The sequence below is a fragment of the Manacus vitellinus genome, unplaced genomic scaffold (assembly GCF_001715985.3).
Source record: "Manacus vitellinus isolate BGI_N305 unplaced genomic scaffold, ASM171598v3 scaffold_15_pilon, whole genome shotgun sequence".
NCBI classification, from domain to species: Eukaryota; Metazoa; Chordata; class Aves; order Passeriformes; family Pipridae; genus Manacus; species Manacus vitellinus.
Window position 1 is genome coordinate 7,318,490 of NW_021939122.1, and position 25,838 is coordinate 7,344,327.

The window sequence follows — 25,838 nt, forward strand, 5'->3', positions numbered from 1 at the left end:
CACCTGCTCAGTACCTCCCCTGAGACACACCCTGAGCCCAGCAGGGAAATTACCTCTGGCCTTGGGAGCACCTATGGGGCAGCAGGGAACACCCTGGGGCTTCCTTGTGTCCCCTGCTTGGACAGACCTCTTGAATTAGGAGAGCTTTGGGATTATATGGTAGCTCAGGTCCTGAGATTCAGCTCCACGCTGGCACGACAGACTGTGTGCCACTCCCAGTGTGTAATTATGGCCCCTAGAGGGCAAAGGCAATAATAAAATTACATCGCTGTCTCACCAGTTCCCTCCATGCCAGCTCTTCCCTGAACACTTCATCTCTGGCTTAATCCTAGCATAATTTCTGCCTCTTGAGGACCGTTCCCTTATAATCAGGCATTTCCCTCCAGTTCAACTTATGTCTTTGGCTCTATCCCACCTGAGAACACGTGGGAAAGAGCTCAGGTGGCTGGGTTTCCCCTTGAACATGGGACATTAAGCCACACTGTCACCCCTGTTGGGATGAAGAGTTGTAACTGTGCGGAGCCCAGACACACAGCATTGGGGTAAGACAATAGTAGAGAGAGAAGTTCCTTGAGACCTGCTAGACTATTTATAAGGTAGAAGCCAGTAAAGCTGGCTGTTTTTCTTGAAAATAGGTTATTTATTCTCTTTAAAATCTCACCTCTCCAAGTGACAATCATCATGCTCATCCAGGAAAGCGATGTAGGTCAAAGTGTAATCAGAAAACACTTGAGATAAGAAACCAGTGGTACTTTTTAATACACTCTTTTAAACTGACTTTTAATTTGGGAGATGGATGAGGAAGAAGGTGAAAGATGTTGACTCACAATATTTGACTGCTTGATAATGAAATGCTGTCGATAAGAGAAGCTTATGAAGGGTTGCACACGCTTGTCATTCCTACAATCAGACATAGACAAAACCTTTTTGTTGCATCATCAACATTTAAAATGATAGCTGGTATCAATCTGCTCTAAACATGATGCATGGATTAGAGACCTCGTTTCTGACTGCAGAATTTAACCTTCCCCCCCTAATTGTGTGTTGGAGAAGAATCACGTACACATCTGCCTTTAGGGTAGATTTGCACCTGGAAAAATGTCTTCAGAAAATTGCACCTGGTTCCAGCTGATAGCAGCAAGCCCAGGATCCAACCACAGCTCCACCCCAACCTAGTGTGTTCTTCACATTAGGAAATAAAAAATAAAATTATTTTCCTCTGAAGTTGGTGACAAACAGGCATACCTGCACCCATGAAGGTCCTGATCCAGCCATGCTAAGTCACCCACCCTTGCCAACTGCCCAAAAAGGTTGTGCCTGCAGCTGGCTCCCCAGCTCAACTACACATCTGTTCTGCAATTAGAACCACTCTCATACACAGAGTCAGCTTTCTGCATCATTCAAGGTTCTTCTTTGAACATTGCATAATTAATTACACACAGAGAGATAAACTTCGTTGAAAAGGCACCGCTCCCAGTGTATCATGCAATCTGCTGACTCCTCTCTAGCCCTCAGCAAAGGGCAGCCTGGGTAGGAACTGCTGCTCTGAAGCAAATTCCATCCTTCAGCCCTTACTTGATCAAGCCCTTACTTGATCCACATGGGGCAGCAGGGCCAGCTGGCAAGGGGAGAAGCAATGTGGTGAGAGCACCTGTGGCACCCTGAAGCGTGTGGGGCGCAAATTTCCTTGCTCTGTGAAATGCTTAAAATGAGTTTGTAGTTTTTAGAGTCCGAAGAATTAGGTTTCAGTTTTTAGGCTCATCTTTTAAAAGTCTGTTCTAGGTTTCCCTTCAGAAGCAAGACTGGGGAAAGCTACAAGGTGAGGTGTTTTTTCACCCTTCATGGAGACAGCATTCAACCTTTCTTGCCTGCTCCCTTGTGTTGGCCTGGCTCCTCTCCAGCCTCACAGCTAGTTGGCTCAGGAGATAAAGGCTAGGAAAAAAAGCTGCTCATCTTTGCTGTGGTATTAAATTGACTGTTCAGTTAAGGTCCATGGCTGACTCACCCTGGAGTCAGCCAAGAGCCTGCATCAGTGCTAGGGAAGAGGAGATTCCTTCAGAGGCAGACAATTCGTGCCCCTAAAAGCACCAGAGGAGTGCGATCCCACCACAGGAGCTGATCTGCTTCCTGGCTTGCCCCTGCCAAGAAGTCCATTTGTACCTCCTCTGCTCTGCTCCTCAACACCCATCCCACCCCTGGTGCCATATTCCAGCTCCATCAGCGTACAGACCTTGTTAGACCAGAGGAAAAATAATTAGGAAAAAGAAAGCAGGTGGCTATCTTCTTGGGTAATGACCCAAGTAAATTCAGGGAGGGCCAGCCACAAATGAAGGGGATGGGGAATAAAAGCACCTCTTTCAGAGGCAGAAGGCTGTTAGAGCAGCTCAACTGCTTAAAGAAACACAGCCTCAGGCTTTCTTTAAAATCGCAGTGCAGGGAAATGTTCAGCCTCAGGGGGTGTCAGATGACTTTGCAGAGGCCTCAGAGATTATTCACTCAAGTGTACGCTTCTCTGTTGGTCCCTCTCCCTAAATCTATCTGAGAGGGTTATCCCAGAGGGTATAGAAAGCACCAGAGATGCCGTGGAGGGCTCTGGGGGGGTCTGTATGAGAAAAACTCTCATATATGCAGGGTAATTGCAGGAAAAGAAAAAGAGGAAGCACTTGATGCTATTAACTGTGTAGTGCAGTAGTATCTGAATTTGAGCTGCTTGAACTGTAAGTCCACACAGCACTACATGAACTCTGCTATATAATTTTTGCCTGCATTGCAAAAATTCATTACTCAGCCAGTCCACTGAGATTAATTTACCGAGTTAGAGTGCATAAAGCTATAAACTCCTGTAGATTCACATACTGAAAAGAAACAAGATGAATCATCCAAATGAAATACATGTGTAAGGTAAAACTCTGTGAGGTAATCCTGGCAGAAATCGTTTCCTTCCAAGTTTCCCTGAAAGATATCCCTGCATGAGGAAAAATTTTCCTGCTTTGCATATACGTGTGTAGTGGAAACACTCTTCGATGCTACTTGACTGCTCCCATCACAACTTTGTGAACTGCTGTGTTGCAAACAATTACTCCATTTTAAGTTTTATATGAAGGCAAAACCAGATTTCAGTGCAAGCTTTAGTCACAATTCTTCTCTGCCTCCACTGCACACTAGTATGAGTAGCTGTTGCAGAGCCCCAGAGACAGCCCCACACGACTTGCCCTGCCACAGTGCTCCCACCTCACACCAGATACTTAGATGGTCACCCTCCAAACTCCCTAGCTCCCCACTGGATCTCTGGTCCCCAGGTTCTCTGAGCACTGCTCCATGTTTGAAACATGGAAATGAATGTTTTACCCACACAACAGCAGTGTAGGAAAATAAGGTACATTTGGAGAGAAAAGTGTTCAGTTTCTGCAGTGTCAGTACTCAAAATCAGCAGTGCCCTGCTTGTATCTGTGACTGCAACACCCATGGCAGCAAATACCTGTGTCAGCATTGGTGGTGTGGGTGGCTCCTAGTTCAGTATTGAGTCATATCCACATGCAGGAGAAGACCTGTCTCCTTTTGATTCCAAATGCTTCATGTTCACATACCTGCAACCCCACCACTCATCATCACTGCACCTTCTATCCCATTCAGGAGATTCTACCAAGTGCTGGACCAGAAATGCAGGTTCTGTTTTGTCTGGCCTCCTGCATTTTGTGCTGTGCAGGAAGTTACAGGAAGCAGAAACCAGATCCCAAACCTGCCTGGGATTGCTTGGAGCTGTCAGCTCCCTTATCTTCTTGACATAATGCAAAATCAGGAATGTGACTTCCAGCCACCATATCTCATCTGACATACCACTAGTGAAATGACTGCATAGGTTATATCTGAATGATGATTAAGGCAACTTTTGGATTCTAATTCTAGGCAATTATTCACTCAGCATGTGACTAAATTGAATCTTGTTTTGAGGCTCTTGGCAAAACACCAGAAACCAACCCAGGTCTTTGGATCACAGACTAAAGAGGGAATCCATATTTCAGAGAGAAACTTATTTTTTCAACATTGTTTTTGCTAGACTGCATTACTTCCTTCAATAGCATGAGAAAGCAGAAGAACACAAGAGTTTTATTGTGCACAAAACTGAGCTGAAGAAGCTCTTCTATATTGGCTACTCTCTCACACACTCGAGTAGAATCCTCTGGGGGAATTTGGTATAGTGACAAGACTTTTGAATTTGATGTAGTAGCACTGCATTTCTCCCTTTCAAGGTGGGGAGGCTTACTCTGCTTTCTTTATTACTTCTTTCCCTGTTGTGCCTATTGAGGAGACAGTCCCCAGGACGGGAACAAGCCTGTTTCTCTACCCAATCAAATGAAGCGACCACATCCCATTTTATGTCACACACTGCCAACTTATGTCCCCATACCATGTACTCAGAAAGACTGAGGCTGCCAGTGAATGTGCAGGTGTATTCTCTCCATTGGATTCTCTCCATGCTCCCAGATTTAGCAGGTGAAGTCAGATGGGCCATTTAACCTGAAGCTCTTTTCTGGGATACATTTGCAGCCGCATGGCAAGGAAGCTTGATCTGGGAGGTTCTTGGGGGACTGGACTTGAGAATGGAATTACAACTTTTAGCCACACATTCCCCTCAAAAACCCAGGCCCAGACATGAAAGTGAACCTCATCTTATTCCTCTCAAGTTAATTATTATTCCATCTCAGCATCTGTTTCTCATGTAAGCACATGCAAGCACAGAAGAAATCATCAGCTGCATAAATGAAAATCCAAGTGTCTTCCCCAGCATAGACATATTATATGTTCCACACTGAGAGTGCATGTTGTGACAGTGTAAAAAATATAACAATCTTACTGTCATCATCTCTCGTGGAAGTGCCCTAAGAAGGAAATTGCAAACAAGTTCCTGCTGACTGCTTTGGAAATGGAGAAGGCTGTGCTTTTGTCATTACTTTTCCTGGCTCTTATCCAGTACTAAAATATTGCATTTATGCTATAATTATTTTATCATAGTTACTCATTGTTTCAAGTTTTCTTCCCTTCCAACTAGTAGTCACAGGCAGAAACATTTCCTTATTTAAGCTGATTTCTTCTAAGTCAAAATTACATGCCTTTATTTTCCACTTACATAGCACTTTCAACCATGGAAAAGCTGGCACAAAATGGCAAAATATTTTTTGCTTTGTGTCCTGAAGCTACAACTAAGAATGCCCCAAACCCATTAATTGTAGCATTGCTCTTTCCTGAAAGAGTGCCATATGTATGAATTACTCCATTAATACTGTGTATCTAGACAGGGCACTATGACAGATCATGCAATACAAGGCAAAAATACCATATGGAATTTATACTGCCATGAAATTCTCTTGCAGCCACTGTGCTGGTTCTGCCCTGAAACAGTGTCCTGTGTGCCATTCTGGACAGACTCTCTCCTTTCTTATTACCTGCTTATAGCTGTAAATGACAGCAGAGAGATCCCCAGAGCTCAGCTCCAGTTGCCTGCCCACCTGAGCATCTTCTGTGGCTCCCACTCTTGTGTGGCTCACACCTGTGAGACGCTCATACAGCCACTCAGGACTGCATGGAACTGCCGTGCAAAAGCTAACCTTTGTTACTCAATACTTTTATTGAAAAAGTAATTATTTGAGTTATTGCCCCACAAACAGCTAAATCAGTAAAACAGTTTAAAAAAAAAGTGTAAGAAAAATCAAGTTGAGCAATGTGTTAAATCTTTTTTATAGGACTGTAACTCCATGTTGCTGGCATTCAGATCAGCCATTCAAATGGGAGTGTTTTCTTGCTAAAAAAGATTGTACATCTCAGGCAAGCACCGTGAAAATTACAAGTTGAATGGCATGCAATCAAATCTAGGCTCAAGTACAAAATCATTAATGATTATTTTTAATCAAGTAGAGTTTTCACTTAACAGTAACTGGAAATTACAAGTTGAATCATATTTCTGAACACATTCCATGGATTTTTAATGCATTAGTTACTAAGATGAAAGATAATTTTTATAGCATTTTCCTTTTGCTGTATTCTTTTAAGAAGGAGTCTGACATCTTTGGAAACTTTTTTGTGAAGCTGAGTAGGTGTGTATATGGCTCTGTACCTGTGCAGGGTAGCTGCTAAGAAGAACTGAAGCCAAGTAGAATTTCTCTTTTACTATACTGTGGTTTATATTTCATTTGATCTATTTAATCACATTTAAAATCTGATTTATTCAAAATGGTCATGAGAAACTTTAACAGACCGCTGAGTTCACAAGTCTATAAATTTACTCTGCCTTGGGTGAATCATTCACAAATGGATGTGTACAAAAAGCAGGAGAGGTAAATGGAGATTTTTTTTTTCTTTCATCCTGAGCAGAAATATGGCAACTTATAGTTGAATTTGGAACTGAAATTGTCACATATGTTAGGAGTGGCTCTTTCCCCTTCAAAGACCAGAAGGCAGACTAAAAAAAAGCAAATATATAGCAAACATAAACAAACGTGGATACATGATGATTAATTGCCCTGTATAACTTTTCCATCAGCTTTTTAATTCTGAGATGGTTTGAACACCTTGTGCAATACTCTGCTGCTTGCAGCATCGCTGTGTGGTTTCGTGGCAAGAGCAGCAGGACAATGTGCATCACTTCTTAGTGCAGATGGAGATGACTGGATGGGACTCTGAGACATGGCACATCAGGCTGTGGAAGGGAATGGCCTGTCCTTACAGTGCCACGGCTGCAGCTAACCAGCATTTCCTCAGCTCATACAGGAGGTACCACGCCTCTTCATGCTATGATTGTATTTAACAAACCAGGTTCACCCTAAATGACCACCCCTATCTACTACTAATAAACAAGACAAATGTGCATTGCATAATAAGACCCTGCTATTTCATTCTGTGTCACTGCAGTAAATCCACATTGCTTTGATGGGAAATATCAAGATGATTGTCTCCAATTAGGTACGGTGACAGTATTTCTGACTGTGATTTCCCAGACAGCAATGCATGTGTGCATGCTGGGTGCAAACCTTCTGGGATTCACATGCTAACCTCTGCAGCACAGTGTGTATCACAGATCTCTTCAAGCCAAATGGTCTGTTGCATGTAAGGTAATATACCATGGCTAGAAAAGTAATAGTGGTGTAAAGCAGCCTCACCACCAGAGTTAATGCCAAACCAAATATATCAGAAACAAGAAAAAAAAAAGCAACACAACTGAACCAAAACCGCCTAACCTGCATAACATCAAAAACTGGATAAAAAACTATATTACCTACAAAATATTCTTAACTCCAAGGATAATATCAAACCCTATATGATCATGGTAGTAATTTTCAAGCTTGTCATAGCTATGAAGAGCCATAATTTAAATCATAATTGTGTTATAAATTAATGAATTTACTAAGATTTTATTGAAAAGTTGGTTGTAATTTCCATTAAAATTACTACTCCTGGAGTCATGTGAGGATATACTGAGTTTCTGTTGAAAGAGTCATACCTCAGTCATACAGAAGAAGGTTGAAAACTGGGAACACCTGCTGATCCTGGAGAGTTTGTTCGTGTCTTTAAATGTACAGAACTGCCTAGTCTGCATCACCTGTTAAAGAGAAAATATTTAGAATTCTTCTCATAAACAGCCTCCTGCTTTCACCCTTTCTTCCCTATAATGTTCAGCTACAAATAGCATAAATTTTGCAGACAATAGATGTTCATGAGTTTAACCAACTCGTGTCCATTAGTTGTCACAGATGGACAATTTCTTCTACACCTGAAAATCTGGCTGTGCTTTGCATAAACCAAGTGAAGATTACCTGCAAATCCAGTCTTCATTATTTACTAATAGCTTTGTAAATAAAGCAATCTTTAACAGATAAGGATAAAACATAAGGTAAACACTTCACAGACTCCAGACATGATCTAGCAAGAAACTGGTTCAGCCAAAATTACTACATAGAAAGCCAAAGACAAATCCCAGAGGCAGGCAGGATGCCCAAGTGCACCTGAAATGGCACTAAACCCCATGTTTGGTTACTTCTTATTGTTGGATCCAGGGACTGATTACTGGTGTGTTGAGTAGCCCCTTTTGCTACACTCCTTTCTTTGTCGAGTGTTAGGTAGCAATGTCTAAAGATTGAAATAAAAAGAAAAAGCAGACAGATTAGTGCCTGAAATTCTGTGATTCTGCAAAAAAAAAAATTTCCCCAAAATTCTCTCTGAAATGAATTGCCATCTAAGGGAAAAAAATAGCCATTGTGAGTAGTGGATTTGTATGTGCACACTCTGTGTGCATATACACCTTGTATTTATGATTTCACCTGCTGGTAGTTGACAGCTGGTGTACCACGCAGAGGAGTCAGTTTGCCGTAAGCAATTACCTAGCTCTGGCTTTGATTTAAATTTCTAGTAAATAAACTCCAAGGCTGTAATTCTCTGCAGTCCCAAGTGAAAATTACAGGCTAATGGCCACAGAAGCCATCTCAGAGCTGACCGGCCCGATACTGCTCCCCCTCCCTGGCGCCACTGGCAACAAACAGCGCGGAGAAGGCATCAAAGCCATCACGCACGGGGAAGGCATCGTGTGGGAGATCTGCTGAGCCAGGCAATCCTGCAGTGGGAAAGGGAAGGCTGTCTCCTTCCACAGGTAATCCCCACAGCCCTCCTCAATGTCCCTTGCTAAGACATACAGTGTGAAAAGGACACTGTATGGTGACACGGTTCACTTCTGTGCCACCCGGAACAGCCACCGGGGTGTTGAACATGCCAGGTGAGAATTCACACTACACAGAATGCTAATGTATCTTTCTGTGTACATTCCAAACCCCTCAGAGACTGGGAACTCCCATCCATTTTTTGGTGGATCCTGTCTTCTCTGAACAGGTCTTATTTCAGTTCCTCCCTTGTTGAAATTAAACCATGCACAACCATGCAGACTTCAGTGTGCTTCCTAAGCCAGTGCCTTCCATGGAAACAAATGCTTTCTTATGAAATTAAAAAAGCAGGTACCCAGTATACACATCACATACCAGTTTTGCATGGCTCATTGCCCATCAGGCTGTGTTAGTAATATCAGAGGGTCCATAATACTGGAATGACTCATTTATTAAAAATACTGGTACATATCTTTATAATTTGAAAATTATACTAGTCTAAAAAAAATAATTTTTTTTTGCAACGACAAAATCCCTTTTCAAAACATGAAGATGAGCAATCCAGCAGCAGTGTAGAAGCATACAGTGATTTTATTCAAAGGCTTAAGGAAGGATGGTTTAGCTACCTTCCTGAGGGATTATGTGGTCTGTGTGTTCGTCTGCATGTTTCCTGGTTTTCACTCGTAACAGCATAGTCCTCCACAAAATATCTGAATATTCATGTGTTGCATGACAAAAAGTTGACCAAGAGAAAGATTACAGGTGTCCTGACCAGTGAAGACTGTAGCACGATTAGGAAATTAGAAGAGGAAGAAGAAGAGCAAGAGAGATACCCCAATCATTGGAAATATTTAACTGGAGCTTGCAATCAACTGTAAGGTACAGACAGGAAACCAGTGTTGCTTCACCTGGTGCTCAGGGAACAATTTATTAAGCACAGAAGAATTCTGGTAGGATTGAATGAAAATTCTGACAGCATTGCTAACTCCAAGAATCTACCTGCCTGTTAAAATTTTGTTTCATTTTTTTTCAGATATTTTCTTTTTTTTTAAGTCAAGAAAATCACTTCTTTATTTCCAGTAGTCTATTCTCACAAGTCTCTGTCAGTGCAATTTAATAAGGACATTTCTGTCTTTATGATTTATATGAATAAAATCTGACATCCCTTAGGGCGCAAAAGGAAGGATTTCAGCCACAATTTTCATTTACTTATTTGAATATTCATTCAGATTAGCAAGACTGCAGCTTGAACTGAAATATCCCTTAGAAGCTGTTCAGACAAGTAGCAGGGACAGTTCGTGCACAAAATCCTCCTAATTGAAGGTGCCATCTGGAAAACAGGAAAGAAACAAAAGCCCTGGAGACCAAAATTCCTTGAGAAGATTGAATAACACCGATGAGTGGCCCAATGTCCTAGTCATTAGACCTGGACACCGGTTATTTCAAGATGTCAGGATGACCTGAATGAGATAACAGGAGTATAACAAGTGCAGAGTGATTTGGCTGAGCAGTGGTGTAGGGTGCCAGGGAGTGCAACAGCAGGGAGGTGTCAGCCCAGCTTTGCAGCTGAGGGGTAGGGTGCAGTGTCAGGGGTACAGCTCCTAAAAATGATGCTGCCAGAGCCAGGTCTTAGCTGGTACCCCATATGCTGCACTGTAGGGATGCTCAGACCAGAATCAGCCCGAGGATCACTGCACCACAACTTGTTGGACAGTGAAGATGTGACCAATTTTCCTGTTGGCTTTCAGAAGGAAAAACAAATTACCAGCTTTTCAGACCTGTTCATCCTCTAATATGGGAGCCTCTCTGCTGCAGATTGACAGTCCCACTAGCAGAGAGCATGGATCCATGAGGCATCCCTGCTGAGGGACAGTGTCCTCTTACACAGACCTTGGGAACTCACTACTTTTCAGATGGTCACTATTACCTGCTCCAGGGGAGCAAAACAACCATGACACCCCTCTGCAAAGGGATCTTCCTGCTTCAAGACACTTCACAAAATGCTTCTAAAGGTCATCCTGATCATAAAAAACACATGGATTTCCTTTGTGACAGTCAGAATTATGCCCTTTTCTGATATTACTTGTCTTAATTAAAGAATATTCTCTTGCTTCATGAAAACTTGGAATGTCTAGTGCAACATCCAGTGGAGCAGAGTTGAAAGTGGTCCATAAGTTTCATTTGTCCTTTGTGCAATGTTGTGGAACTGTGTGTTGGCACTAACATTTTAGAAGTAAACTTCCTACACGTAGCAAAAGAATGAAATATTTTGTTGACATAAGTAAAATAGAACATGTAGATTCTTCATTTGGTTTTGAAAAGAATCACTTTGGGCTCAGCAGACAAATTTTGTCTTTATAAGGGAAAGCTTCTATTGAAAACACAGACTATACTAGATAAGCAGCTGTGCTATTTAAAGTGCATTTCTATATCTAAGGTTAAAATATTTTTATCATGTTCCATTTTCCTTACAAAAGGTCAAAAAATATTGTAAGTCTTAAGTGCAAAGTAATCATCCTAATTTTATAATTACTTTATATTTCATTTTTTGGTTTTTTTTGTAGAAGACAATGAGGGAAAATTAATGTTGACACCCAGAATAGAACAACAGTTTGTTTTGGTAATTGTATCTTCACTTTATAAAGAAAAAGTATTGGATCTATGAGTTAGCAATACCTTTGCTGTTTCAAACAAAATTCCTACTGTGTGTAAAGGTGCAAGTGAAAAAATAAGGGCTTTACAATTTGGAAAAAGCACATCTATGATTATCTAACCTGTTGACATAGCAAAAGTTAGTGGGATATTGTTTTTTATGCATGAAAAAATTCAACAAACCATGATGGAGATGATTAGTAGTGGAATTCATATTTGAAGAGAATTTTCCAGCAGAAAGAAGGGAAGAAAAAGGTGCTCATGGGAAGAAAAAGATGCTCATGGGAAGAGAGCCAGTGGTCCCAGCTTCCAGCCACCTCGATGCTCAGCCCTGACCTAATTTCATTGCCCACTCCAGGCTGCTGCCAGCTTGACCCTCGCTTAGCCCAGTTACAGGTATGCAAAGATCCCAGTTTGAGTGGAGAACAGTTTTTGTGATCCTGTTCTAACCCCCCCCAGCGACCTCCTTCTGTCTCAGAGCAAACCTGTTACTTTAATTCTTAGCTCTAAGAAAAACCCAAGCCACTCTGCCCAGAATCCCTCTGACCCATCCTTAAAAATAGCTGGGTAGGTCCTACTGATGCCAACACAAAACTGACCATAGCACATTGCATGACCCAGCCCCACTCTCATTCATTAGTCCAAGCCTGCCAAAGCTTAATGGCTCATGCTCACCAGGACACTCACTAGCACTGACGGGTGCACACTGAGCGTTAAGTCCTGCATAGTGCTCATACTGGTTCCAGTTCTTCTCCCAGAGGATTTGAATTCACCACTCCCCGCCCCTCCAAGACTTTAATTTAGCAACAACTGCAAGAGAAATAAAGCATACTTAATTTTCATCTTTCCACACATGTAGGCAGATTTGTGAGTTCCTTTTTTCTCTAATTACAATAGATACCTATGGGGGTGATGAGGTATTACTCTATACATTACTACATTACTACATTACTACAAAATCAACAAAGAGATAAAAATTACACCTGCAGACTGTGGGGCAAAACAATTTGAACAGTTATGCAAAGCTTATAAATTGCAACACAGACTTCATCCACCCTCAGAGGTGAAGAAACCCTGACTTCCATACATTTCACAAACTTCAGCATCAGCCAAAAAGTATTGTAGAAATAATTGCTGTTTTCACAAATTGTATTTTCCTTGTATAAGTTAAAAGAAAGGCCGGTGCTGAGCTTTTCATTTGCAAGTTGCCCCTTCTATGGGTGACTGGTGCTTGGGCAGGAGGCTAACACTACTTGGGACATTCCCAGACGAGGAGCTGGGAGTGTGAGCAGAAGAGGCAGGCATGCAGCCCTCTCTGTCCTTCATGAACCTTTCCTTTTGACACTTCTTACTATACCTATACACCCAAGATTCATAATTATCTAAGTGCCAGCTCAGAGCTACCTCACTCATCACTTATGAATATTGTGCCACTCAACCTCATTGCTGGAAATCCACAGGCCAGCCCATGCCGTTGACCTTGATGATGAGCACCAGGAATATTTTTGCAGGCCTGACAGTGCTGAGGAGAATCTTCCATCCTGTTCTCATTAGTGTTCAGCAAGTGTTCTCACTAGTGCTTTATGCTTTTGCACTCCAGTCTCTCTTTGTGTGGACTCCACTGGGAGGAATTCCTTCACTGTTTGGACCTGTAGGGTCCATTGCTGAATAGGGAAGGTCTGCCTTCACCCCCCAAAATACACCTGTCCTGGGGGCCAACAGTGGTCCAGCCAAGGCAACAGTATGGGGCAGGTGGCTGAGGGCAGTTGTTGCATTATTAATTGTATTATCCCAGGGACACTGTGGAGAGCACACTGTTAGACCCTGTTCTTAGTTCTCAGTGCTTTACTCACTCTCAAGAAGCAACTGCTTGCACCATTATGGCATGAAATGTTTTTAAAGCCATATGAGTGCTTGAGGGGTTCTTTCTGTTTTTTGCTGCTTTACGTTCCCTTGGAGACTCCTGGATGGCAGCTTTCACAAAAACAAGTCTGTCTCTCAATAAAGCATACCTCCCCTTAAAGGCCCTCCTTAACATACTTAAAATAGCCAAATGTTTCTGATAAGTACGTACACTAGCTGGATGAAGAAGCCAAAAGGACATATTTGATCCATGATGAACTGCTATATTCAGCTGTATACAAATATCTTTCATTCCTAAGTCACTTCCAGAGCCAGGTCTAATTCCCAAAATAGGAGAGAATGGGGAGAGCAAAAAGTTTACAGAAAACATCAAAATGCTAGCAATTATATGCTGGACATTGCTGGGGCTTTCATCCATAAGGAGCACTGAAGGAGTTGACTTTCATAAACTGAGTGTGTAGTCAACAATTTATACAGAAGCACTTATTTATATAAGGGCACCTAGAGAGACCAGTTAAAAGTTCATTTACATATGACTACATTTGTGAAGATGCAACCACACCTCTCACAGCAACATCTCAACCTTTAAGCATTTCCACTTAATTCTACACCTGATTATAATGTGAGTAACTTCCCCTGAAACCTCTCAGTTTACAACAGTGTGCATGTCTAATCTTTTTAGAAAATCAGCCCAATACCCACTCTTGTTCATCTTCTTTCCCCACCTCAAACACTCGCTTCAAACACGTACTGCCAATAACCTGCAATGACTTTATCCAATAGTTTGCTATTTATGGTATTATGCCATTTATACCTTGTCCTTTCATGCAATATTTTTTTTACTGAGTTATTTTTGTCATTGAAGCATTGCTTTGCACTAAAGAATGAAGCTGGCTTTGTTCACCACGAGTTAATAGCACATCTTAATGACTTAGAATAGCATGAGGTACTCGAAGGCAAGTATGCATTTAAACACTTCACTCATGAAATTCATGTCAAGCTTCAAAAGACACTGAGACTTTAAAAAGGGGAAAACCTGCTTTTCTCAGAGGGAAGATGAAAGAACTTAGAGTATATGGAAGGAAATAATGAGAAGATTCAAAAAAAGCACCCCATCCCATGTGTAGAGTCAATATTTGAAAACACTCCATGTCCTAAACCAGCTCTTTGAAAATCATTTCCTCTCCTAATTCCTTGCCAGAAACTGAACTCAGATCTTTCTATTTCTCTTTGAAGGCCTGATAACAAGTCTTGTAGGAACAAGTCTTCTCTTGAGATTTTCTTTCATATTTCTTTCTGTAAATATTAAAGAAAATAACTTTTAAGGATATATTAAATATTTTTAGTCCTAACAACAGCCAGTACTGGAAGAAGAAAGCATGCAAGCTATAAAACAAATAGAAATGTCAAAGCCTGTTCAAAACCTTGCTCAACATTCATCTCAGTGTTTAAGCTGATCTGTTCTATGTGGATGAACAGTATCTGTAAGACGGGATGAATATTTGGACAAACAAGTATAGCAAAATGAACAAGAAAGAATAATTAGTTTAAAGATTTAAAAGTACCATGCTGGAAAGGCAGAATGTAAAACCCACCAAGTTTATACCAGAGTACATAAGTGAAAAAAAAAGCCTCAACTCAATCATGCAAAGTTTGTACTGTAGTTGTAGTGAAGACACCACTCCTGTGGTGAAACATGGCTCCACAAAAAGAGCCTCACAAAGGCCACTATCCCGAAGACATAACTGTCTACTCAGAACTACCTACTTAATTTCCATTGTTGGACAATATTGGCCCACTCCCAGTATGCTTGAGACCACTGACACAAGTCTGCCCGTTATGGTAATGTTTCCTGAGTCCATACAGATTATAGAAAAGCATACTAGTTTCATAACTATTCATTTAGAAAAAATCTATTGAATTCTATGGCCATCTAAGAGATGAAAATATAAATAGAGGAAAATGTCCTGAAACCACTCCTGCAACAATGTAGAATTATAGAACAGCAACAAGAGCATTAAAAGAATAAAAGAAAAATATGTGCAATAGCATCTGTAGAGGTATCAAGAGTCAGAGTTCCTTCCATCCTTTCCGGATAACATGAGAAGCTGGAATTGGTAGGTTGTTAGTAAAAGAGAAAATTGTTGCAGGTTTATTGACAATTTCATTAGGCATGATAAGGTATATCTATGAATATATTTGTTTTCAAAATTCCTGATCCTGCTCTGCCACTCCACAGAGGCTGGTATTCTCCTTAAAAATCCAGCAATCTGTGATAATAAAAGAGCCTTGTTATAGTTGTTGTGGCTAAGGAGCTGGAAAGCACGAGGTTTAAGGATAAAAGGAGTCACCTCTCTCTGGTGCTACTTTAGAGAAAAGCTGAAATGATAGTAGAAGGAATGAGGAGTGGGGAAGAAATAGCTACTTATTGTCAAGGTGCTGCATGATTGGGGAAAAAGCAGTGCATGACCATCATTTCACTGCCATCTTTACCCAGCACAACTTCCTAGCAGCCAGGAATTGAGTTTCTATTCTTCAATAGCCACAGTTGCTCAGCCAAACTCATGACTTCTGACACAAGGTCGGTAATGCTTTCAGTTATTTCTGATCCAAAACTAATGAAGACTTTGTGGGAGCTGCAAAAGATGGTATCAAACCTGAGCTTGATGATTTCGTTTAATATTTGGAAACAAATATATTTCATTGTGTTGTTTTGTTTGTAACTCATATGGCTCATATGTGACCATATGGCAATTTCTTTAAAAGTTCCTTTTGGATAAAGAGAAGTAGCCTGGCTCACCTACCATGAATTTAGGTAACTGTGGGATAGCTGCAGAGGTATGGGAAAATGGAAAGTGAGGGAATAAGAAAGCAGCATCTTTAAACCAGAAGAAAGGAGTCTAGCTCGGTAAAACAGGTTTTTTTAAATGTCTGTTCCTTTTTCTGCAAAAGGAGCCAAGTATTTTCAACACACAGATTGTACCAGAATGTAGTACTACGAAGTTAGAATATAAATTGTTGTTCTGTCATAAGAAAAAAATAAGCTATCATATTATTCTGGAGAAAAAGTTTAGAAGTCTTCTTGATTAGTAGAACAGTAAATGCAGTAGGTTTTTTGACTAATTGAGTCTGGCTTAAAGATCTGTTACTGGGACAACAGAAGTTCAGATGTGGCCTCCAGGGGTTTGTGTCATGTAGAGAGGATGCTGATTCAAACACTGCATTTTCTTTGAGCTGTGAGTATGTAGGTCTTCACAGACAGTGGAGCTGTTACGTGTGCATCTAAGCACACATAACATAGTTACCCTTCAGGTTTTTTTGTTCCTTACTTGCTGAACAAAACTGGATGTCCCTGCACTCAGTCTCTACCTAGCATTAGATTTAGCAAAGTTTTCTTTTCCTTTCTCCATCCTCATCCTACAGAGTTGAAAAAATTTTGCCATTGAGCAGTTTTGTATACTTTTCACCAGGCAACTATAAGTAACTGCTCTATTAAGGTTCTTAAGTTTTCGATTAAATGATATTTACTTTTTTCACTTTATTTACTTTTTTATTTTTTTTATTACTGTCTTTGCTTTTTTCAGCTAACTATCGAATAACTTGTTTGTCTGCACTTTGAAAACTTCACTGACAGTGACTGATTTTACTTACAAGTTGCCCAATAACACCTGTTTCCAGGGTTAGCCAGAAATGTTTCCAAATTCATCCACAGAACAAATGTGTGGTATGGTAATGCAAGTGACCTACTTCTCAGACAAATGAGTGAAATCCGTTTCTCCAAAAGCTTTATTCCTTTTCTTGGATTCATTGATATTTTTGCCCTATCAAGAGCAACATCCTGATCCACACATTAGCAGAGAACCCAGGTTGCTGCCAAACTCCCTCAGATAGGTGTTTGAAATCAGCTTTGTTCTGTTTAATTAACAAGTAGAGTGTTCCAGACTGGCTCCATTTACTATTAGGCAGAACTTCCCTCATCAGGGACCTGTCTGGATTACAAGTGCAGAGCGGGACTACTGACAGATGAATGTATTGCTTTTTGCAGGGAGAAGATATGGCTGTTTGTTGCTGTGATGTGTTTGTTTCAGGGAATTACTTATTCAGAAGAACTGAGAAGAATGGAGAGAGCTGTGGATCCTGAAGCATTTATGAATGTTGTAAGTTGCTTGGTGGAGTGACCTGAGGGTGGACGTAATGCATGTCTTATAGTAGAGAGGTTTCTAAGTGTTAGAAAGAACAAGCTGCTTTATTTGACCTATCCTCTGTAGTCACTGTATATAGTATTGCTTTCTCTTCTCTTCTGTTTGCATGTCTAACAGCACATCTTCTGTTTGATAGAAATTGAGGCAAACACCCTTCCTTAGTAAATCTCCGGAGTTAATTTCCTTTTACACATCACTTACCAGTTTGCTGTTGCTGGTACTATCTGCATATCTGAAAGAATGACCATCTGGAATGTCAACATTTCATCAGCAAAGAAATCTCTAAATAACTAGTGGTGACCAGCATAGATCAGAAATGGCCAGCTTTTCAGAAGAACACCTCTCACCAAGCAAACTTGTTTAGGTCTTTAGTCACTTTTTAAAATCTTGGGGTTTCTGTCCTGCATGACAGAATACATTGAGTAATTCTCTGAGTACAAGTTATAAAAACAACTCTCTTTTGTAAAAAACAGGTTGAATGTTACTGGGTAAAAATATTTACTTCAGATCTTAAGATGGGCTGTGCTAGTGATTTCCCTCATGACTATGCAACTGCCCGATCTTGTTTTTTTCATAATGTAGTCAGCTTCTCAGTAGTACTCATTGAATCTATGCAGTTCACAATAGGGTAGTTGTGAAGCTTTCTGGGTTTCTCTGAAGGTAGTTTAAATAAACTGGTTACAGCTTCCATTGCAGCAGACCAGGAGCATTGCACTCAGGCAGCTCCTCATCTCAGCAACACACCTTATCTCAGCTCATAAACTCCTGCTATGAGTTTATAGTGATTCTTTTATCATCAGAATGCAAGATCTTGTGATGATTGCATGGCAAGAGTATAATACAAGTTTTACACGACATATTTTAACTGAATGGTAAAACCCTAGATATTACAAAAACAATAAAGAAAATTTGTTGGTTTTTTGAGGGTTACAATATCCAGTCTGATGATGCTTTATTCAGATGCTTAATATATGTAGATTAAATGCCCAGTCTGCTTTCTAACATTTCTTCATTCTGTCTTATGCATGTAATACATGAAATGGAGTTCTGCAAGCAAATGCATTTGTACCTTCTCTTCTAGAATGAGCTCATTACTTACAAAGGGTACCCCAGCGAGCAGTATGAAGTGATGACAGAAGATGGTTATATCATTACCATTAACAGAATCCCTTATGGTACTCAGAATCAAGGAAGCTCAGGTACAGTTCTTTAATATGACACAAGACCAGCCTAGATAGGGCATGCTCTAAAAAGTGATACCTTGTATTTGTATAATGTCCACCAAAGCTTGTATACATGAGTGAAATTTTAAGAGCGTTCAGGCTGCCCTGAACAACCTGCAAGATCTACAAAATTAATGTCAAATATACCTATTTATAATAAAAATCCATTATAATATGAAGCATATGCCTCCTAATAAGAGTTGATGAGTAAAAGTTTAAAAAAAAATAAAAATAGGATAAAGGTTGTAATCTGCCTAATCAGCCTGTTACGAGAAAGCAGTTCTGGCTTCTAATTTTGCTTTGGTTTTGCTTACATGAGGTTAATATCAGTGACTGATTCATATTTTGAGTAAAGGAAACCTCTGCAAACAATCCCACACCTTCATTCTCTGTATCAGAGTTGAGAATCTCAAGCTGAAGCAGCTGAGCTACACAAACAATGACCAGAGGGCGCCCAGTTAGATGTCAGGCAGATCTTTCTGTAAATCCTTACAGAAGCTTAAAAGTTCTCTCTTACACACAGGGATGTTTTGTTCTTATGATTAGTTGATGCAGGAACAAATCCCAGTATTGAATAATATCCCTCAACTACAAGGAAACGAAAAAAAAGTTATGAATTGTTGTTTTGTTTCTGATTTGCTTTTTCAGCTTCGAAACCTGTTGTGTTTCTCCAGCATGGATTATTGGGAGATGCTAGTAACTGGGTCACAAACCTGCCCAACAACAGCTTGGGCTTCATGCTAGCTGATGCTGGTTTTGACGTTTGGATGGGAAATAGCAGAGGGAATCGCTGGTCAAGAAAGCATCAAAAATATTCCATTGATCAAGATGAATTCTGGGCTTTCAGGTAGACAGAACCATTGAAGGGCATATCCATTGCCCATCCTCACATATTAATTTCAGCTGGCCAAAAATCCTACCTTTTAAAAAGCATTCTTAACCTTCACTTTTGCTGAGGTGCCCCTATACGTGCATGTGAACTATAATAGTAAGGGAGACTGCTTTAATTACTGCTAGAACAGGTTCTTCAAACTAGAGGCATAGCAGCAGAGCAACTCAGAGGAACCTGCACAGGTGATCTCCAAGCCATTCCTATGCCCTGGAGGCAATTTTGGCAGCTATTAAAAACATTAGTCTGTATATTACAATATCACAAAAGTGGCAGAAGGAAAAATGTAAATAATTTTTACATTTATTTTAATGACCGTTTGGAAACAGACCTTTTTTTTTAATGCCAAATTGTATAAAATGTGTGATTCCAAGGAAGGAGTTCTGTTATTATATCATCACCTGTTTCTTCTGTATATTCAGTTACAATTCAACCTGACACTTCTTGAAGCTCTGGTCCTTCTGTTAAAGTCAAGGGAGAAATTACCCCAGAAAATCTTGAATAGTATCTTCCATATCCAGTGTCAGGAAAACACAGAACCAAAAACAGATGAATGATTCACTAAATGGTTCAGACTGTTTCTTTGCTGACAGGCCATTAATAAAATTGGGAATTCAATTCAAAGTCTGATTTTTCGTTTATGCATGCCTCTCTTTCAATCTCCTGACTGCAGTTTTGATGAGATGGCAAGGTTTGATCTTCCAGCAGCAATAAATTTTATTGTGGAGAAAACAGGACAGGAAAAGTTGTACTATATTGGATATTCACAAGGTACTACCAATGGTAAGTTACACACAACAGATGAATGCTTCAGAAAAACAGGAGTAAAATGTGATTTGAGATACTGAGCTACTGAATGTACCTGGGGTTTTCATTTACTCTTTATAGGTGTGAAAAACACATTTTACATTTATTATAAAGACAGTAAAATGTAATGGACCAAATGCACTGCTACTGGAAGTCTGTCAACTTAAAATTATACTGGAAATTACTGTGGACCATGAAAATTGTTCTTTCCAAGATGCAGGGGTGTGCCCAACAGCATCTGGTCAGTTGACCAAAATAAACAAAATGGGAAGATGAGAGTACAGACAGAGAAGTTGGCCAGTTTGGACCGGATGTACACACAAAAAAAGAAAACATGAAATTGGACTGACAGGAAGAAAAACAACTTCTCCTTATATGAAATGCATGAATATACATCAGAAGTATACATTTCTGTTTAAACAGGCCTGCAAGAAAGCTGCAAAGGCAAAATATAGAAATTTCTCCAAAAAGGGAAAAAACCTACAAGCTGGTACTCATGGAGATGAGGGATTTCACATAAATCTAGACTGAACCATAGTCTCTGAGCAACTAATAAGGTTGCTCGTAGGCTTGAAGTTTCAGAATAGCATTTATTAATAATGAAGGAAATGTACAAACAATGGTTTTTTAACTCATCTTTTTTGTTTTCTCAGCTTTCATTGCATTTTCAACAATGCCAGAGCTGGCTCAAAAAATCAAACTCTATTTTGCATTGGCACCTGTCACTGCTATCAAGTATGCTAAAGGCCCTGCCACAAAACTCCTCTACCTTCCTGAAAAAGTGCTCAGGGTATGTGATATCTTGGTTTTGACTGTTTAACTGTATACTTGTTTATTCAGCTCTTAAAATGGTTAAACAGAAAGTACCGGGCTTTGCGAAGTCTACTTGTTTGCATGTGGGTAGGTTTACCTTACGGCTGAAGCCTTTGAAAGTTCAGACTGGGCATTAAGAAAAGCTTTCTATTGAAGACAATACTGCAGCACTGGGATGGGTCACCCAGAAAGGCACAGAGATGCAGACCCTCAAAGGTGTCCAAGATTTGTGTAGACAAAACCACAACTGATATGCAAGCTTAAAATTAACTGTGAATTGGAGTTAATGTTTAACGTATCTCTTCATTAAAAGTGATGTAACAGAAATTGAGTAATGCCCAAGAAGGCTGATGCAATGCAAAACCAAGTTATTTTTTCTTGTTTGTGGGAACATCATTTGGCAAATGGAGAAAAGCAAGCAAGAACCACTGACAGTGCTGGAGAAGAGGAACAATGTATACTCTTAAGTGAGTGATACTTTGTATTTCACAGGGTATGCTTGGCAAAAGAGAATTCCTTCCCCAGACTGAGGGTCTAACAAGGATAATAGCCCCTGTCTGCAGCCACCGAGCTTTTGCCAGCCTTTGTAGAAGTGTCTTCTTCAGTCTGGGTGGCTGTAACTTGAAAAACATTGATGTGGTATGTATAACTCTTGCCAGCTCTACTGAGAGTTTAAGCTTATGCTCCCAAAACTCACCTTCTGTCCTGTAGTGTAAATCCTGAATTTCTGTTAGTGTGACATTGCAGGGAACAGTCCCCACTACTGGACAGCAGTATGTGCTGATTGCCCTATCACTAACAGGGGACCACTGCCTCACTCCTTAGAGGAGCACTTGGCAGCATCCCTGCAGTCAACAGCTGCTCAGAGCCCCCCAAAATTCTGTAGTCTGCCTTCTGCCAGACCTCACCCAGGGCACATTTTACTCCTGGTTCATACTGTGTCTGCCACTGGTCTCATGAGAAATATTTAGTATGCTGGCACACTGCAGAAGAAGAAAAAAAACACTTCATGTTTTCTCTTTGCAACAGAGTAAGGAGCACATATATTTCCCCTTGTCCTCCCCCATGCCCAGAGGCACAAGATACCTTGGGGATACCTGAGAGAGAGTTGGCAGACACTGTAGGGGGTTATTAAGACATACTTGGGCACCTCATGCTATGTTCAGCTCTAGGTCAGACCACATCAAAATTTTGCTCCAGCATTTTTCAAAAAATGCCTCAGAGTGTGTTTGCCGAGGAGGGATCGCAGAGCAGCTTGTTAAGAAACCTGGCAGGACTAGAGTGTGTTTTCTTTCAAATAGTCATGCATTCCTAAGGCAATTACATTTCCCTTTGCTATTCTGTCCTAGAGTGATGCTCTCTCACATAGGATCTGATACAGATTTCTGAAAAAAACTCACCTAGTTTGGGGTCTAAATTGCTGACTTTCTATTCTATACTTTCCACCTGTAGATTCTTTTAGATTCTCAGTCATACTGGAAAATATTCTGATTGGGGGTTGTTCTTCCAGTGCTACTCTTAACCTAACACATTGCCATATCTGGAGTAAATCTGAAGGAGTCTCTAATCACACAAGCCCATTTTCTATTGGTTTTATCAATCCATGACACTGCTGTAGCAGATGTTTTGATGTACATCTGAATGGAAGAAGAGAGTGCTCACTGAGTATTTTCTTTCAGAACCGAATCAATGTGTATATTGCCCAAACCTCCGCTGGAACTTCTGTGCAGAACATAGTCCACTGGAGTCAGGTATGAGCAAACCCCTGGAAGACAAAATACATACTCACCTTGGGGTGAATAGAGAGGTTTAGAGATATCCTGTTATGAAGCCATGGCTTATTTCTTGGAGACACATGTAACTTATGGGGTATCTAGTACCTTTTATAAATGATGTCCACAGTTCTGTACAGAACTTCGCTTAAGACATTAGTCATATTTCCAGTGTGGAGTGAAGAAATGAGCAGGACTTAGGCTGCTATGTAAATGATCAATTTTACTAGTAAAAGCCCACATAGTTTCATCTCTTGCTTTCAAAGCTCTCAGCAATATAACCATAAATAGTAAACTCTTTATTTAGTAGACTCTTTATATCCCATACCTACAAGGTACTGCCACAGTACTCCTGCCACAGCAATGCTGATGGGAGCTGCCTTTCTGTGTTGGGGCTCACACTTTCAGGATTCATAAAGCCTGGGCTCACTCACAGAAGCCCCTGTAGCAAGGCTGGTTTCCTGGCTGCACCGCAGGAAGCAGCGTTGAGCACAGTGAGCTTGCAAGAGTGTGAATGCACTTTTCAGCACAGCAAACACATGGGTATGTCTGAGTGACATCTGTGCAGACATTTACTCAAAATTAAACAATAGTTTTGGCTGTTCAAATAAGATATTAGATTTGACGAAGTTGCTTTTGTAACCATGACTTAGACCTGTAAAGAAAAAGGGTCCCAAAAACACAGTGGGGGAAGTTCTGTAAACTGGCGCAGATGTAATTCAGCATCTAACCACAGATTAGCAAGCACAAACATGCAGAAGTAATATTCCTGAGTCTTCACTGTCCTTCCTGTTATTACTCTTCAGGGAGCCAACAGACTTTCAATATTAAGATCCCATTGAAGGTGTCTCTCACAGTAGTAATAATCCATGCTGTAGACAAAGCCAAGGAGCACATAAGAAGAATTAGAAATGGTGATTTCTGTACTTAAAATAGAGTGGGAAGAGAAAACATAAGATGGAGCCACTCATAGAGCTGAGTGATGGCAACACAACTGTCAGAAGAGGACAAGACAGTAGCAGTGAGGGGAACTTGCTGAAGGCAGTTGTTATTAGCAGTTTTCCAACCTGAACAAATTGCCTGCAAGGACATCTCTGGGTCTTTCTGCAGAGGAGATGATTTTTTTGGTTCTGACAAAAACATTTGACTCCTTTTCACTGTTTGACATTTTTAATTAATTTACTACTGGCTCTTTCATAGCTCTTAGAAGAACTTCTGTTGGGGCTTTAGATTGGAGTCAGAGGCTCAGCAGGAAAAGAACGCACAAACTTCCTGAATAATGGCTTTATAACTACCCTTCTCTTGTTCACCCTTCTAGGTGGCCCGCTCGGGGAAGTTCCAAGCTTATGACTGGGGAAGTTCAAAGAAGAACATGGAAAAGTACCAACAGGTATGTTTTGGTGAAACAATATTACCACCCTTGGACATCACAGAAGCACAAAGGAAGAGAGCAAGTGTGTAGGAGGAGACATATTTTCAAAATATAAGTAGATGAAAATATTACTACTTTTCACTTGGGAGGTTAGTGGAGAAAGCATACAAGCACTAATGGAAATAATAAATTTAATACATTTTAAAAGGAAGAAAGAGAGCAGGGAAGAGCAAAACTTTTTAATTTCATGATCAATGGGAATAAGAGGAAGTAAGGGCAGAGATTATATAAAATGGATTTTGAAAAAGAAAATTAATGGAAAAGAATAGAGACATCTTACCTACTAGTGGATCTGAAACAGTTGACAATGCATGAGAGTTCACAGAAACAATATTAGGAAGAGTACAACTGAAGAAATAACAGCCACTCCTAAATTCTGGCAGCCAGAGACAAAAGGACTTTTTCCTCAAGAAGACTCTGAGGGACATCTCCATTCAGGACTCTAATCCCATCCTTGACCCTCCTACCCCTTAGGTCTCCACAACAACCTGTCATTATGAGCTACATGTTTTAATTATGGTTTGCATGAAACACAACTTCTTTCGGTTTGACATGAATTTGCTTGCTCCTGGAAAGTCACTGGGTACCTTTTAGGTTTTGTGTTATGAGAAGTAATGGGATAAATACTTCCTGTGTTCTTTCTTCATACTATTTGTTATTGTATAATCTAGTCTTCTGTACTTGCTCTGGCCTCTGTTTTCCAAACTCAGAAGTCCTAAGCTACTTTCCCTCTCCTCCTACAGAAGCCACTCCATGATCCTTTTCATCCTTGTCTCCTGGACATTCATTCCTGTACTGTCTCATGTTTTCTAGGCTATTCCTCCTGTCTACAACATAGAAGAGATGACTGTACCAACTGCAGTGTGGACTGGAGGACAAGACTTGCTCGCAGATCCCAAGGATGCGGCCATTTTACTGTCTAAAACTAAGAAGCTTATCTATCACAAGAAGATTCCTGAATGGGCACACCTGGATTTTATCTGGGGATTGGATGCACCTTTGCATGTGTACAATGAAATTATTGATCTGATCCAGAAGTATCCTTAACCCACAGCCAGTAGCCTTACCTGACTCATTCAACAATATTCACTTTCATTCGGTATGAAAAAAAAACCTTCTGTTGCATCTGGAGGCAGAGAAAGGGTTCCTCCTGCACACCCCCTGTCACTCCAATGCTTTTTGCATCCTGATAGTGCACTTCATATTTTCTGGTAATTTTCTGTAATACTTTCTTGATTGATACAGATTAGATTCTGCGATAACCATACTTTGCTAACAGAGGACAGGGTTTGCTTGCAGCCTGGTCTCTTCTTTAGGCTGTAACAGTAACAAAAGCACTTACTTTCTTTGGATACATTCAGTGATCTCAAGATGTTTTCCATTCTTCGTGTTATTTCTCAGTTTATTGGTTTGACAATTATTTAAAGGCATAGTGTAAGCCAAGACTAACTCTAACAGTTGTAGTATTTATTAATTTTCTTATTAAATGAGATGATAACCATAAAGCAAAACCTGAATTAATACAAAAAAACCCTCACTC

The 25,838-nt window shown here is 40.4% G+C and overlaps 1 protein-coding gene across 1 annotated transcript in view; it reads left to right on the forward strand.

Annotated features, from left to right (window-relative positions):
- LOC103763104 (lipase member M) overlaps nucleotides 1-25,347 on the forward strand; it is a 32,073-nt gene extending 6,726 nt beyond the window's left edge. The window contains exons 3-11 of the mRNA XM_008929822.2: nucleotides 17,206-17,317; nucleotides 18,444-18,561; nucleotides 19,234-19,432; nucleotides 20,148-20,257; nucleotides 20,935-21,071; nucleotides 21,587-21,733; nucleotides 22,774-22,845; nucleotides 24,185-24,256; nucleotides 25,112-25,347. Coding sequence (XP_008928070.2) covers nucleotides 17,206-17,317; nucleotides 18,444-18,561; nucleotides 19,234-19,432; nucleotides 20,148-20,257; nucleotides 20,935-21,071; nucleotides 21,587-21,733; nucleotides 22,774-22,845; nucleotides 24,185-24,256; nucleotides 25,112-25,345 — 1,201 coding nt within the window. The 3' untranslated portion in view covers nucleotides 25,346-25,347. The remainder of the gene's footprint in view (nucleotides 1-17,205; nucleotides 17,318-18,443; nucleotides 18,562-19,233; nucleotides 19,433-20,147; nucleotides 20,258-20,934; nucleotides 21,072-21,586; nucleotides 21,734-22,773; nucleotides 22,846-24,184; nucleotides 24,257-25,111) is intronic.
- Nucleotides 25,348-25,838: the final 491 nt, after the last annotated feature.